This window comes from Podarcis liolepis, assembly GCF_965112155.1.
Source record: "Podarcis liolepis genome assembly, chromosome: 1".
NCBI lineage: Eukaryota > Metazoa > Chordata > Lepidosauria > Squamata > Lacertidae > Podarcis > Podarcis liolepis.
The window spans coordinates 118,077,522-118,093,004 of NC_139554.1; the positions used below are offsets into that span (position 1 = coordinate 118,077,522).

Below are 15,483 nucleotides of genomic sequence, written 5' to 3' on the forward strand. Positions count from 1 at the left end.
CCAGGCTATAATGGAGAACAACCTTTACCAAAGGTGTCATGGGCTTTGGAGACACTTGAACTCAGGACGAAAGGGAGAAACGAGCTAATAGGAAGGCACGTTTGGCAAATCCTCAACGTGATCAACTCCTGCCCCGAAACCTATGTCCCCATTCTGGAAGGACATGTGGATCCAGAATTGGCCTCCACAGTCACTTACTGTTAAAACCATGTTCATGGAAGACAATCTTACTCGGCTACGAGTGACCGCCAAAGAAGAAGAAGACCATTGGGATATGTTGTGAGCATTTTCAAACGAAGAAAAAAACCATTCCCAAAGCATTTGTTTTTGAAATAAATTGATGTGCTGGAAATAAGTATCCCAGAAGACTTCTGTTTGAATAGTGTGAAGGTGTTTTGTTTAAAAGTGTGAAGGTGTTCAGATGCTACAACAAGTCCAAAGATCTGGAGGCATGGCGCCAACAGCTGGCTTGGAACTTACTTGGCTACGAGTGATCGCCAAAGAAGAAGAAAGGAGAATGGAGGCCCAGCACATTCCAAGTGGGAGCTATCAGTGAAATCTGGACAGAAAGACTAGTCAGCAGAGGGAGACCAAATTCCTTCCCTCCTGAAGTCCCCCAAGATATCCAGCTGGATGGAAGCTTCCGGAAGCTGCCCCGGTTCAATATCCCAGTTGTATCCTTTTGAGGGCAGTAGATATTCTCTGAGCAACTTAACGTTCCTGAAGTCAGAGTCAGGATATTGTGAGGGAGCAGGGGCTACTTTAAAATTTTCACATCGTGACACCCTTTCCCTCTTCCCTGATATAGTGGGCAAGTTGCTGCAAAGGAAGAATATGCTCTGCGTGTTTTACTTGGAGACATATATAGACTATTGTACTGGTGGATGAAAATATGGCATCTGAAGGTTGCTAGGCAACTGCCAATACCTTCACCTACAATTTCCTAAGAATCCACTGGGGGCAGCAGGTGAACGCACTGATATTGTTGCTTCATTCCCCAACTCTTTGCCCACCCTTCTTACAGAACCAGCCTGGTAATGCTATGCAGAGACTGGGGGATATCTGGCTAGACATAGTTATTTTTCTCAGGGTAGAGGCATCTGTTTTGGAAACTGCAATGCCTCTGGCTACTAGCCTACCTTGAAGCCAGCGATCTTTGGAGAACCCAGGGGAAAACATAATGTTTGTATTTAGCGTTTTTAATTTTAGCCATAAGTCTCTCCAAAGAACATTGTGGAAATGTGGTCCTTTGACAATTAATGCTAGTCAACATGCCTGAGCCACGTCCTGGAGTTATCATGTCTTTTCATGGATGCTCTATATTATGATGCTACTGATGGTTATTTATTCCATTTCTAAATGGCCCTTCATCACTTAATGTAAAGGTAAAGGACCCCTGGATGGTTAAGTCCAGTCAAAGGTGACTGGGGTTGAGGCGCTTATCTCACTTTCAGACCGAGGAAGCCAGCGTTTGTCCACAGACAGCTTTCCGGGTCATGTGGCCAACATGACTAAACTGCTTCTGGTGCAACAGGACACTGTGATAGAAACCAGAGCGCACGGAAACGCCATTTACCTTCCCGCCACAGCAGTACCTATTTATCTACAGTGGTACCCCGCAAGACGAATGCCTCGCAAGACGGAAAACCCGCAAGACGAAAGGGTTTTCTGTTTTGGAGGCGCTTCGCAAGACGAATTTCCCTATGGGCTTGCATCGCAAGACGAAAGCCCATAGGGAAATGCTGGCGGTCGGGAGCAAAGACTTTCGCCCACAGCCGGCCTTCAGAAGAGGACCTCTTCTGAAGGCCGGCGGGGGGCAAAAGTCTTTGCTCCCCCCCGCCTGCCTTCCCCCCCGCCTGCCCCGGGCGATCTTAAAATGCTGGCGGGCGGGAGCGAAGCGTTCGCTGCCGACCCCCAGCATTTTAAAATCTCCAAGGGACAGCAGAGAAGTCTCTGTCCCGGGGAGATTTTAAAATGCTGGGGGTCGGGAGCGAACGCTTCGCTCCCGCCCGCCAGCATTTTAAAATCTCCCCCTGTCCCGGGGAGATTTTAAAAGGCTGGGGGTCGGGAGTTCGCTGCCGACCCCCAGCATTTTAAAATTTCCCCGTGTCCCGGGGAGGTTTTAAAATGCTGGGGGTCGGGAGCGAAGGGGGGGCGGGAACACCTGCCCCAGCCGCCCCACTTCGGAACGCTGTTCTGAAGCAGGGAGGGGGGGCGGGGACACCTGCCCCAGCCGCCCCACTTCGGAACGCTGTTCCGAAGCGGGGAGGGGGGGGCGGGGACACCTGCCCCAGCCGCCCCACTTCGGAACGCTGTTTCGAAGCGGGGAGGGGGGGGCGGGGACACCTGCCCCAGCCGCCCCACTTCGGAACGCTGTTCCGAAGCGGGGCGGGGGGTGGGAACACCTTCTGAAGGCGGGCAGGGGGCGAAAGTCTTTGTCCCCCCTGCCTGCCTTCCCAGGGGCTTTTAAATCGCCCCGGACAGCGGAGAAGTCCTCCGCTGTCCGGGGCGATTTTAAAATGCCGCCCGCCAGCATTTTAAGATCGCCCCGGACAGCGGAGAAGTCCTCCGCTGTCCCAGGGTTTTTTAAAATGCTGGGGGTGGGAAGAAAAGCCCTTGTCCCCCCCCCCAGCCTTCAGAAGAGGTCCGGGGACAGAATGTCCCCGGACCTGGTCTGAAGGCGGTTTCCCTAGGAACGCATTAATTGATTTTCAATGCATTCCTATGGGAAACCGTGCATCGCAAGACGAAAAAACCGCAAGACGAAGAGACTTGCGGAACGAATTAATTTGCGAGGCACCACTGTACTTGCACCGGCATGCTTTCGAACTGCTAGGTTGGCAGGAGCTGGGACAGAGCAACGGGAGCTCACCCCGTTGTGGGGATTCGAACCGCCGACCTTCTGATCGGCAAGTCCAAGAGGCTCAGTGGTTTAGACCACAGCGCCACCTGCGTCCCTATCATCACTTAACATCCTATAAGCAGTATTTATTCCTAGCTAGGATTGAGCTTCAGACATTACAAAGATTTGGTGAAGAATAAAAAACAGGAATGGTTAGGAGCTTACTTAATAAATTCAGTATTTTGTCCTATGGAAATAAGACATGCCACCACAATATATTATTTCGTCATGCAGATTTATATGCAGTTTTGGGGTAAGAAAGAGATAAATCATAGACTGAAAGACAACCATTCCCATGTCCTGTTCTATATTTCTTCCTATCACCTGCTGATATTTTACAGTACTTCATCATGACTGTTGTTCTTTAAAGCTGTTTACAGCCTCTATCTGATAAAAATTTATGGGTATTAGTTTAGAAATTTGAAGCTTCCCTCACCGCTTTAATTGCTACAGCCTGTTTTACACATGTGCAAAGGGCAAAAGAGAGAGGTAGAGAAAAGAGAGAGAGATGAATTGCTGCTTAAGTTTGAATAATTTTTGAAGGGGGGACGGCAGTCTGGGTTGTGCAACAGAGATAATACGATGCAGAATGTTGGAGAGCCTCATCTGCATATAAATAGACCTAATCAGAAATGCAAATAGCAATCAGGAGAATTCTTTTTTTTTTTTACGCCCCATGGTAATTGTGCGATTGTACAGATAATAAAAGGTCAAATATTTTCATTGCCTAAGCTTTCAATTTGCTAGTAGCAAGTAACTATCTTTCCCTTTCCACAATGGAATATGGAAGAAGCCGACATATACCAGCTGGCAATCAACCGGGGGCAAATGCTTAAAGAGATGCCATCCTGCTTTTGTTACAACTGTCCCCATCTTTCATTCATATTCCTTAATGGTCTTTATAATCCCGGGTCCCTCGGCCTGGTGGAAACAAGACAACCACCTAACAACATGTGAACTCAAATGCTCATTTATATTCAGGAATGGCAAGAAAGCGTTTCATATTTTTCAAGTGTAAATAAGCAGTAAGAGAAGGGTGCAACTGATGTGACACACATAACAGTTTCAAAATTGCCTTTGCTGCATAATAACACAAGACCTTTCCCCCATCAAAATAACCTTGTAATGTGCTGTAAATTTTCGGTAGCGGCCTTTACTTCTTTGGAAACAAATGGTATATCCAGTATGAGCTCATCTTAAACATTCTACGGCATGCTATGTATTCGTTACTAGGGGCTGTGCGCCTGTTCACTCTGCTCACCAATCCCACTGCCATTCCCCCCACATTGACATCCTAGGGTTTCCCCTTGCAACTACTAAGCTTGATTGTCCCATTCCTGTTTCTAAAGCCACTTCCATGTCTCCCCTCCCCGCAGTCCTCTTTGCGCAAACACTCCAGGATGATATACGCTACTGTCTCTTTAAGATGAATGGGATGCTAAGAGCCAGCCTATCAGATACCTTGTTCAGTCAGAGAAGGTTCAGCTTAGCCCATCAATGTTGTACATATATGGGGGGCGCTGTGGGTTAAACCACAAAGCCTAGGACTTGCTGATCAGAAGGTCGGCAGTTTGAATCCCCATGACGGGGTGAGCTCCCGTTGCTCGAAAGCATGTCAAAGTGCAAGTAGATAAATAGGTACCGCTCCGGCGGGAAGTTAAACGGCGTTTCCATGTGCTGCTCTGGTTCGCCAGAAGCGGCTTAGTCATGCTGGCCACATGACCCGGAAGCTGTATGCTGGCTCCCTCAGCCAGTAAAGCGAGATGAGCACCACAACCCCACAGTTGTCCTTGACTGGACCTAATGGTCAGGGGTCTCTTTACCTTTACTTTACTTGTTAATCAAATATGTAATCTTAATTGCCACACTGAATCTGGAACTTCATATTGAAAACAACACTTGGTACCAGGAGTGAAATGCATGATTGTAGGAATATTTGAGGAATATTTGAGGAATCTGTGTTCTTTACCTTTCTCACAAGAGGCTGCTGAGAAATGGAAGGGGGGAAAGTTTAAGTGCAGTAAGAAGGGAGAGACACTGAAACACAACTACTCCTAACTCCCTGTACTCAAACATCTGCCCAAAGCACCATTTCCCTCTCAGTTTCCTCCATGCCTGCTTTATTGAAACCCGCTGTTGTTTGAAATCACCACTTTGCCCCGCTCAGTGTCCCTCCCTTCTTGCTCCCATACTACAGGCCACTGCTGTTGTACACCCTGCCTTCACTTTTGCTCCCCTGCCCTGCAAATCCAGGATTGTGATCTGACACTACAAATCCTCCAGTGGTGTGATGACAACCTTGCATTTTTATTACACAGAGAAATAGCGAGAAAGCTTAATATAAAAAACAACCTATGGAAATATTATATGTTCTTATTCTGGGAGAATGCACTACTTGCATGTAGATCAGGGCAAGCAAGAATCCAACAACAACAACAACAACAACAACAACAACAACAATTTATTATTTATACCCCACCCATCTGCCTGGGTTTCCCCAGCCACTCTGGGCGGCTTCCAGCAAAATATTAAAATACAATAATTCATCAACTCTTAAAAGCTTCCCTTTATTTCCTTGATATCTGATGGGACGGTGTTCCACAGGATGGGCACCACTGCCAAGAAGGCCCTCTGCCTGGTTCCCTGTAACCTCACTTCTCGCAGGGAGGGAACCACCAGAAGGCCCTCGGAGCTGGACCTCAGTGTCTGGGCAGAACAATGGGAGTGGAGACGCTCCTTCAGGTATACTGGGTTGAGGCCATTTAAGGCTTTAAAGGTCTTAATAGTAGCATTTCTCAATCAGGGTTAACTTATGATGCAATGGTGTACCAAATTTCACCTTTGCATTTCCCTGTTGAAATGCTGCTGTCTGTGTGAGGAATGGCAATCTAGCAAGCTAAGAGAGCCACCTAGTGCCGTACCTTGGGATCTTGAAAAGTGTTTTCACGGGATGCATGTCGAATAAAGGCGGATCCCCGTCACCCAGCTCAATGGCTGTGATCCCAAGAGACCAAACGTCGCAGCGAGCATCATAGGAGTAGTCGTACTGCTGTTCACAAGCAATGACCTATCAAATACAAAGGAAGACACCATCAGAGTTAACAATTGCCCCATTGTCCAAGCAGGCCAGACAAATGCACTCTATTTAGGCTACATCCACACCACACATTTAAAACACATTGCTTCCCCCCAAAGAATCCTGGGATCTGTGGATTTATGAGCACTAAACTACAGTTCCCAGAATTCTTTTTTGGGGGGGATGGACTCTGCTTTAAGTATTCGGTGTGAATGTAACCTTAGTTAACAATTCCGATTCAAGTCTACCATTGACAGACACACCCGTTCGAATTTTCTGCATAAATTCAGGATGCAAGTGTTCTTAATTTTTAACGGTGGCCACAGAATGCACAAAAAAAATAATTCTTGCCATCGGATGCTAATTATTCCAAAATAATTACAGTCTTTGAAATCCTCCGGCAACATTTCCTTTTGAAAACAATGCTGCTTTTTATCCTCTTTAGTGCATACATTTGCAGAGAGAGAGAAAGCATGGGCATCTAAAAGGGAAATGTACAGGAATTATTGCATTTTGCTCATTTATTCTTCCACATTTACATCCCACCATCATGGAAACCCAATGCAGCTTACATGTGGATCAAATCTCAGCATTTCAAATTATTAATATTCACATTTTCCTGACAAAAAGGCGACGGTTTATTCCCCACAAAAATATTAACAGAGAGCAAGAATAAGTACTTAAAACCCAGCTCCTCCTTTCAAAGGCAGAGGGGGTGGAACAAGGCAGGTGGAATAGTTTGTCCCTGATAGTTCCAGCAGTATCTCTCCTGTAAAGACTGACCAGAAAAAGAGATCTCAGTGGACAGCTCAGCAAATTAAGTGCCAAAGAAACCAAGCTAGAAAACCTATTCCATAGCATAGATCAGCCTTCCCTAACCTTGTTACCCCCAAATGTTACTGGGCTACAGCTCCCATCATCTCTGATCATTGGAGGTAGTCCAGCCACATCTGGAGGGAACCAGGTTAGAGAAAGCTGGAGGAGAAGGCGCCGCCATGATGAAACCATGGTCCATCTGTCTTACTTCTAAGGGAATGGGAAGATACATACAGAATGAACTTCTCCCCAGGTATTAATACCAGAAGTTAAGTTTTTGTTTTTTGTTTAATCGTTTAGTTGTGTCCGACTCTTCGTGACCCCATGGACCAGAGCATGCCTGGCACTCCTGTCTTCCACTGCCTCCCGCAGTTTGCTCAAACTCATGCTGGTAGCTTCAAGAACACTGTCCAACCATCTTGTCCTCTGTCGTCCCCTTCTCCTTGTGCCCTCCATCTTTCCCAACATCAGGGTCTTTTCCAGGGAGTCTTCTCTTCTCATGAGGTGGCCAAAGTATTGGAGCCTCAGCTTCAGGATCTGTCCTTCCAGTGAGCACTCAGGGCTGATTTCCTTCCGAAGGGATAGATTTGATCTGTTTGCTGTCCATGGGACTCTAAAGAGTCTCCTCCAGCACCAGAATTCAAAAGCATCAATTCTTCGGCGATCAGCGTTCTTTATGGTCCAGCTCTCACTTCCATACATCACTACTGGGAAAACCATAGCTTTAACTATACGGACCTTTGTCAGCATGGTGATGTCTCTGTTATTAAGTTAAGTTTTTAAGTTTTAGGTGGCTGCAAATTGTGGCTAGGTAGAAGCCATAAGTGCCATAGGGCTTCAGGGTCCTTTCAAGGGAAATGAAAGAAAAGCAGAGACCAACATGACTAGGGATGCGGAGCATGTGGCTAAGCTCTTGAGAACTCCAACATCTGCCAGCTCAAGACCCATCTTTCCCAGTGGTCAAGGGAAGATAGGGTCATACTTCTAACAACATCTGGGTCCCCATCACTGATAGAACCGGTTTCATGCCCAGAATCCATGGGAATCCTACCAGATTGGACACAGGTTATCCCCCACACACACACTTTAGATACCACTTTGGGTATGTGGCAATGCCACATTAGAGAGAGAAAGAGAGAGAGAGAACCCAAATCCACAAAAATTCTATATGTTTATTTGGAAAGCTATAAGGATAATGGTAATGATTATGATGGTATATTTATGTGCCACTCATCTGACTGCGTTGCCCCAGCCACTATGTTACTCTAAAAAAAGAAAGAAAGAAAAGGTAAAAGACCCCCGGATGGTTAAGTCCAGACAAAGGCAACCATGGGGTTGTGGCGCTCATCTTGCTTTCAGGCTGAGGGAGCCGGCATTTGTCCACAGACAGCTTTCTGGGTCATGTGGCCAGCATGACTAAACTGCTTCCAGCACGGAACACCGTGACAGAAACCAGAGTGCACAAAAATGTTGTTTACTTTCCCACCACAGTGGCACCTATTTATCTACTTGCACTGGCATGCTTCTGAACTGCTAGATTGGCAGAAGCTGGGACAGAGCAACCCGAACTCACCCCATCACTGGGATTCAAACTACCGACCTTCTGATCGGCAAGCCCAAGAGGCTCAGTGGTTTAGACTACAGCGCCACCCGCATATGTTACTCTACTCCTATTCCAACAATATGTCTGGCTTTCATGACTGATGACTGAATGTAATAGAAAATTAGCATTTAAATTGACACAAAACTATGAGAAACCAGCAAAATGTAGACACATGGTTCAAGAGGGTCTATATGTTTTGTATGATTCAAAAAACAACAAGGAAGCACAGAGAATACAGAATTGATCAGCGACTCCTTTAAAAAGTATGCCTGGATTCTACACCGCAAAACTATCCACCCACCACCTCCTCTCTCCTCAGAATACACAACACATGCATTCAAAAAAACATAGCCGCAGGCATACAATGTATAACACGGCGTGATTATGGCTGTGGCGCGAGACTAGCTGGAGACCTGAACTGGACAATTAGCACCGCTGACCCACCAAGCTGGGAAGAAGCTGGAGTTTAAAAGGTCTGAGCCTCCTGGGGGAAAAGCTGGTGGTGTTACTAGCTAAGCAGCTTATGAGGTATGGCGGCATTATGCTGAAAAATGGATCAGTGTACACACATTCAAAACCCTGAATGTGGCACAATCTAGTTACCCTTGCTCCAAGGAGAGCAGAAGAGCTGGCCAAGCAAACAAAATGCACCGTCTGATTTTTGTAATGTTACGACATGGTTTAATTTAATTTACAGCACCAAGGCAAGATGCTATACATATTATACATGCATGCAACTCGGTTTTGTATGTTCTATAGAGAGCCAGTGTGGTGTAGTGGTTAAGAGCGGTGGACTCGTAATCTGGTGAACCGGGTTCGCTTCCCCGCTCCTCCACCTGCAGCTGCTGGGTGACCTTGGGCCAGTCACACTTCTCTGAAGTCTCTCAGCCCCACTCACTTCACAGAGTGTTTGTTGTGGGGGAGGAAGGGAAAGGAGATTGTTAGCCGCTTTGAGACTCCTTCGGGTAGTGATAAAGTGAGATATCAAATCCAAACTCCTCTTCTTCTTCTTCTTCTTATAGGGAGTCTGTGCTGGGGAGACTATCTTCATATTTCTAACTTGCATGGATCATGACTGCAAGTATGTTTGTGTGTGTTGAATGATGGTAGTGGGGGATTGACTGATTTAAGACAGAGTGGTTTACATCGCATTTTATATTTTAAGAGCTGGAGCAATGCTCTTTCAGTCAGCAGACTGGCAATAGGAATGAATGGCGTTTAAATGGCGGGTGTATCTGAGCTAAAATAAATCATCCTCATTTGCCTCTCAATCCAATCACTCTCTTGCTTTCCATTTGCCATACAACTATTTGAATATAAATAAAATGCTCTGTATTCAAATACACAGGAGCTATGAAAAAATGCAAGGATAATAGGCATGGAAATATATTGCTGCTCTTTTCTAAGCAGGAAAAATTAGGCACAAACACGAGGCTTGCTTAAGAGGACAGCCTGCTCCAGGGTAACTCAACATACAGCTCAGGGATAGGCAACCTAAGGCCCAGGGGCCGGATGCGGCCCAATCGCCTTCTCAATCCGGCCTGCGGATGGTCCAGGAATCAGTGTGTTTTTACATGAGTAGAATGTTTGCTTTTATTTAAAATGCATCTCTGGGTTATTTGTGGGGCCTGCCTGGTGTTTTTACATGAGTAGAATGTGTGCTTTTATTTAAAATGCATCTCTGGGTTATATGTGGGGCATAGGAATTTGTTCATTTTTTTCCCTTTCAAAATATAGTCTGGCCCACCACATGGTCTGAGGGATAGTGGAACGGCCTACAGCTTAAAAAGGTCGCTCTTCTTCCAGTTAAAAAAAAAGCTTAAAATAAGGCATGTTTCATCTATGGAAGTATACAGAGCTGGGAAATAACAGCCATATTTTATGTTTTTAGAAATGGACATGGTATGCAGGGATGGTGGGGAAGGGGGGGGGGAATGATCCAGTTTTCATTTAAAAGCAAACTCATCTAGTCTGCCCTTTCCCAGAAAATATGTGGATTTAAATACAGTACAGCCATCCTTTGACATTCACACAGAATTTTGCAATGCAGTTGTTCAGCCAAGTGACTTAGTTTGCAACTAAGTTGTACTTAGAGTAGATCCATGGATCTACTCTCATTCTACTCTAATGGATCTACTCTACTCTACTCTAATTCTACTCAAATGGAAATTAAGGACTCCACCATAGTCATGTCCATTGATTTTACTGGGTCTACTTGGAGTAAAGCTCGGTAGAATACCATCCAATGTGTACAAAAACGGATGTACTAAAGTGTGCATTTAAATGCCTGCATTAGTGAAAATGGTACAAAAATGTGTTCTGTTAGGAGAAACTGCTGGCAAGAATGTGTATCCTAGGGGAAACTGCGTGTGTAATTAGGAGAAAATTTTACTAAAACGTTGAGGAATTTTAAAAGGAAATCAGAAACTGATGCAGAAATGTAGAGAATTGAACTAAAGATGAGAAATAGAGAAACTCACCTGTCCTAAACCATATGCTTCTCCTTCCATCCCAGCAGTTCTAAGTGCACCTAAGAATCTGTAAAGCACACAGCCATCAGCTCCAGGTAGCATGATATGTCTGCCACCGGTTCCCACAACCTCTCCTAAAATCATGATTAAAAGCAGAGTCCTTTCGTGATTCCTGTCAGGAGTTCAGCCTACACTCGAGTAGGACCCTGGCAGAGACACGTGCCCAACTGGCATGTTCCCTCAGTCCTGGTCAATCGTTCGGGAGCTTCATAAGCTTTCTTCAGTCCAAACATCACAGCGGCTGATGCCAACCGACACTGGCACACTTAGGGATCTGCAGAGTTTGTGCAACTCGTGTGACAGACCTCAGCAACTCAGCATTTTGGCTAATCTACTTTATTTACATATACATACACACACGGAGCACTGCAACATGGCTCCCTCCCTCTCTTTCTCTCTAGCATCAGACAGCAAAGAGAAAAAGAACAAAGGACAATAGTCCCACTTCACGGAACACAGTAACACAAACATCCTGTCTCCGTCACTTCCCACTCTGTGGAGTCAAAACATATACCGTCATGTGAAAGACAACAATCCCATGACTGCAATCATAGACCAGGAATTCTAACAATTCCAGCATCAACCAGCTCCCCCTTGCAGCCATCTCCATTTTCTTTCCCTTCTAACCCGATGAAGAATTATGGAGAACTCAGACACGTTGCACACTTTTTTGTAACATTTTGCTTGGCCGAATATAGAACTGTGAAAATACAGATTCTGGAATTTTCTTCCAGTGTGCCACAGAACCCCTTGTAATAAATATGAGAAGTCCTATTTCGTAAATCTTTCTTCTTCCTAGGTTCCCCAAATTTTCATCCACTGCCATATGCTATGGAAATTTATGAACTGTTTAGAGAGAGCAATGAGTTGCATAGAGAGAATAACTCAAAAGCATTAGAGAACAGGCTGAAGAAGATATGGTGAAGTAAAACTGAACACAAAATGGTTAATGTTTGCCATTATGAGTTATGCCTGCACAAAATTTAAAGGAGGAAATGACATGTATAGTTTTTATTTTAAAATATATATAATTTATTTGATTGTGAGGCGTCCCCCCAGAATGATGACTCAACGTTTACATCCTGAATAAAAACCCATCGTATCTTGGCATTTACCATTAACAGAGACTGTCAAAATGCGAGGGGGCAACACTATGGCAGGAAGCGTAACACATTTCAAGCTTTTGAAATTTCTTCATCCTCTTTCCAAAAACATCTGTTCCCAATAATGTCACTTCACTGAAATCATGTAAAAGTTCTCCTTAGAGGCATTAACTCAGAAGGAAGACACAGCCAATTTTGCTAGGCATAGCAAAATCAATTGCCTTTCATTTTAAGCCCTCCCATTTTGAAATAGATATATATAAAATAGCCATTGGCTTGATTATAAGGCAGCAAAACAATATCTATGGAGGCTGTCCAATCATTAAAACACACCCCCAGCCCCGAAAAGAAACCAGACAGTTTTATCTATAGTTAATCAAAGGATCCATAGTACTTTGTTAATGAAGTAGAATCATGTAGAATTGGAAGGGACCCTGTGGATCACTTAGTCTAAAAGCCTGCAACCTTGGTGTTATCAGCACCATGCTCTAACCCATGGGTAGGCAAACTAAGGCCCGGGGGCCAGATCCGGCCCAATCGCCTTCTCAATCCGGCCTGAGAACGGTCCGGGAATCAGCATGTTTTTACATGAGTAGAACGTGTGTTTTTATTTAAAATGCACCTCTGGGTTATTTGTGGTGCATAGGAATTCGTTCATTATTTTTTTTTTCAAAATACAGTCTGGCCCCCCACAAGGTCTGAGGGCCCCCAGCTGAAAAAGTTTGCTGACCCCTGCTCTAACCAACTGAGCTCTCCAGAGCTATCCGCTTCAAGCAATTCACACCAAAAAGTGAGCTATGAAGATCAGAATTAGACAATGTCCCCCTTCAGACATTTAACACAGGTACAAGCTGCCTCTCCCCATGCATAAGTATTTGCGTGAAAGAGTGTACATTAGTTGATTTTTTATAACTCGGCTATTGTGTACACAGGCACGCAGACGGCACACTTTTATTTATTTGTTTGTTTATTTATTTATTTAATTTCTATACCGCCCTATACCTGAAGGTCTCAGGGCGGTTCACACAAAATATCAAATACATAAAATCAAAACAAAACCAACAACCCAATTAAAAAAACAACCCAAAAGAGCCAGCACTTTAAAAAAGGGTATACGATGCAGATCAAGTCAGGCAAAGGCCTGGTTGAAAAGGAATGTTTTTGCCTAGCGCCTAAAGGTGTATAGTGAAGGCGCCAGGCGAACTTCCCTGGGGAGAGCATTCCACAGATGGGGAGCCACTGCAGAGAAGGCCCTGTTCTTGTGTTGCCACTCTCCAGACCTCTCGAGGAGGAGAAAACGAAGAAGGGGCTCAGATGATGATCTCGGGGTCCAGGTAGGTTCATATGGGAAGATGCAGTCCTTGAGGTATTGTGGTCCTGAGCCATTTAAGACTTTATAGGTCAAAACCAGCACTTTGAATTGGGCCTGAAAACCAATTGGTAGCCAGTGCAGTCAGACTAGGATCAGTGTAATATGCTCAAACCATTTTGCTCCGGGGAGCAACCTGGCCACTGAATTCTGCACTAGCTGGTTTCCAAACCATCTTCAGAGGCAGCCCTACGTATAACCCATTGCAGTAATCTAACCTTGAGGTTACCAGAGCATAGACAACAGTAGTTAAGCTATCGCTGTCCAGATGGGGGCGTAGCTGGGCCACCAGCCGAAGCTGTTCAACATTACATGTGAATACCTGCGCAAGTGTACAACTTGATTGTTTGCATACTCAGATTGTGCGCTCATTGAATGCAAGACGTGAACACTCCTAGGGAGAAGGGGGACCGAGCCATTGATTCCCACCCCCAATGCTGCACACATTGCTGGTGCCAGCACCCTTCAACATATGTGACATTCTTCCCTCCTTTGGTTAGTTTGTTTAGATTCTATTTAGCACACAACAAGATTGGCTCTTAATCTTTTGGTGGATCACAATACCTCATTACCTGCTGTTTACTTAGTAAACAGCATTTGAAGACAAGCTGTGCTTCATTAGAAAGCCAAGAGCAAATCCCTGCCTCAGTGTCTGTTTATGAGTTCATCCTAAATATCCTCACACTTGGGAAGACAGGCGAACTAATATCAGTGTACTGGAAGAAGCAAAGATCACCAGTGTTGAAGCAATGATTCTTCAACATCAACTTCGTTGGACTGGTCATGTTGTTTGGATGCCTGATTATCATCTTCCAAAGCAACTACTCTATTCCAAACTTAAAAATGGAAAGCGTAATGCTGGTGGTCAACAAAAAAGGTTTAAAGACTCTCTCAAGGCAAATCTAACAAAAATGTAGTATAAACACCGACAACTGGGAAACACTGACCTGCGAGCACTCCAGTTGGAGAACAGCCTTTACCCAAGGTGTCATGGGCTTTGAAGACGCTCAAACTCAGAACGCAAGGGAGAAACGTGCTAAGAGAAAGGCATGCTTGGCAAATCCACACCGTGATCAACTCCCACCCGGAAACCAATGTCCACACTGTGAAAGGATGTGTGGATCCAGAATTGGCCTCCACAGTCACTTACGGACTCATTGTTAAAACCATGTTTATGGAAGACAATCATACTCGGCTATAAGTGATCGCCAAAGAAGAAAGAAGAATGAGTTCAGACCCTCCAAGTGTCCCCATTTTCCAGGGCCGTTCCTTATTTAGAGAAGCTGTCCTGGTTTCTGATTTTATCCTGGAATGTCCTGCTTTTCCGTAAAGGTAAAGGGACCCCTGACCGTTAGGTCCAGTCACAGACGACTCTGGGGTTGCGACGCTCATCTCACTTTATTGGCCGAGGGAGCCGCCGTACAGTTTCCGGGTCATGTGGCCAGCATGACTAAGCCACTTCTGGCGAACCAGAGCAGCACACGGAAACACTGTTTACCTTCCCACCGGAGCGGTACCTATTTATCTACTTGCACTTTGACATGCTTTTGAACTGCTAGGTTGGCAGGAGCAGGGACCAAACAATGGGAGCGGGAGATCACTCCGTCGTGGGGATTCGAACCGCCAACCTTCTGATCGGCAAGTCCTAGGCTCTGTGGCTTAACCCACAGTGCCACCCACATCCCACAGCGCCACCCGCTTTTCCTTAGGACGTCCCTCTTTTCATTGGAGAAAAGTTGGAGGGTATGGACTTATTCAACCCCCAAGCCATCTGAAGGCAGTCCTTTATAGGGAAGGGGTTTTTTATGTTTGATGTTTTATTATGTTTTCATATATTTTGAAAGCTGCCCAGAGTTCTGGAGCAACCCAATAAGATGTGTGGGGTATAAATAGTAAAATTATCATTATGGAATGGGACGTCCCTATTTTCACCTGAGAAATGTGGGGGGGTATGCGAGTCCTCTCCCCTTTCTCTCAGGGGCTCTTATTCATGCAACGGTTTATCTGAAGCAATGGCAACCCCTTCCCAAACCAAAAATGTCTCCGTTCTGCAAAAGTACCAGCAAACTGGGAGAGGAGTGAA

The 15,483-nt window shown here is 45.2% G+C and overlaps 1 protein-coding gene across 2 annotated transcripts in view; it reads right to left on the minus strand.

Annotated features, from left to right (window-relative positions):
- Positions 1 to 15,483, minus strand: part of MYO3B (myosin IIIB) — a 292,153-nt gene that overhangs the window by 214,943 nt on the left and 61,727 nt on the right. For both annotated transcript variants that reach the window (XM_083467558.1, XM_083467559.1), the window contains one exon: positions 5,824 to 5,969. In XM_083467558.1, coding sequence (XP_083323684.1) covers positions 5,824 to 5,969 — 146 coding nt within the window. The remainder of the gene's footprint in view (positions 1 to 5,823; positions 5,970 to 15,483) is intronic.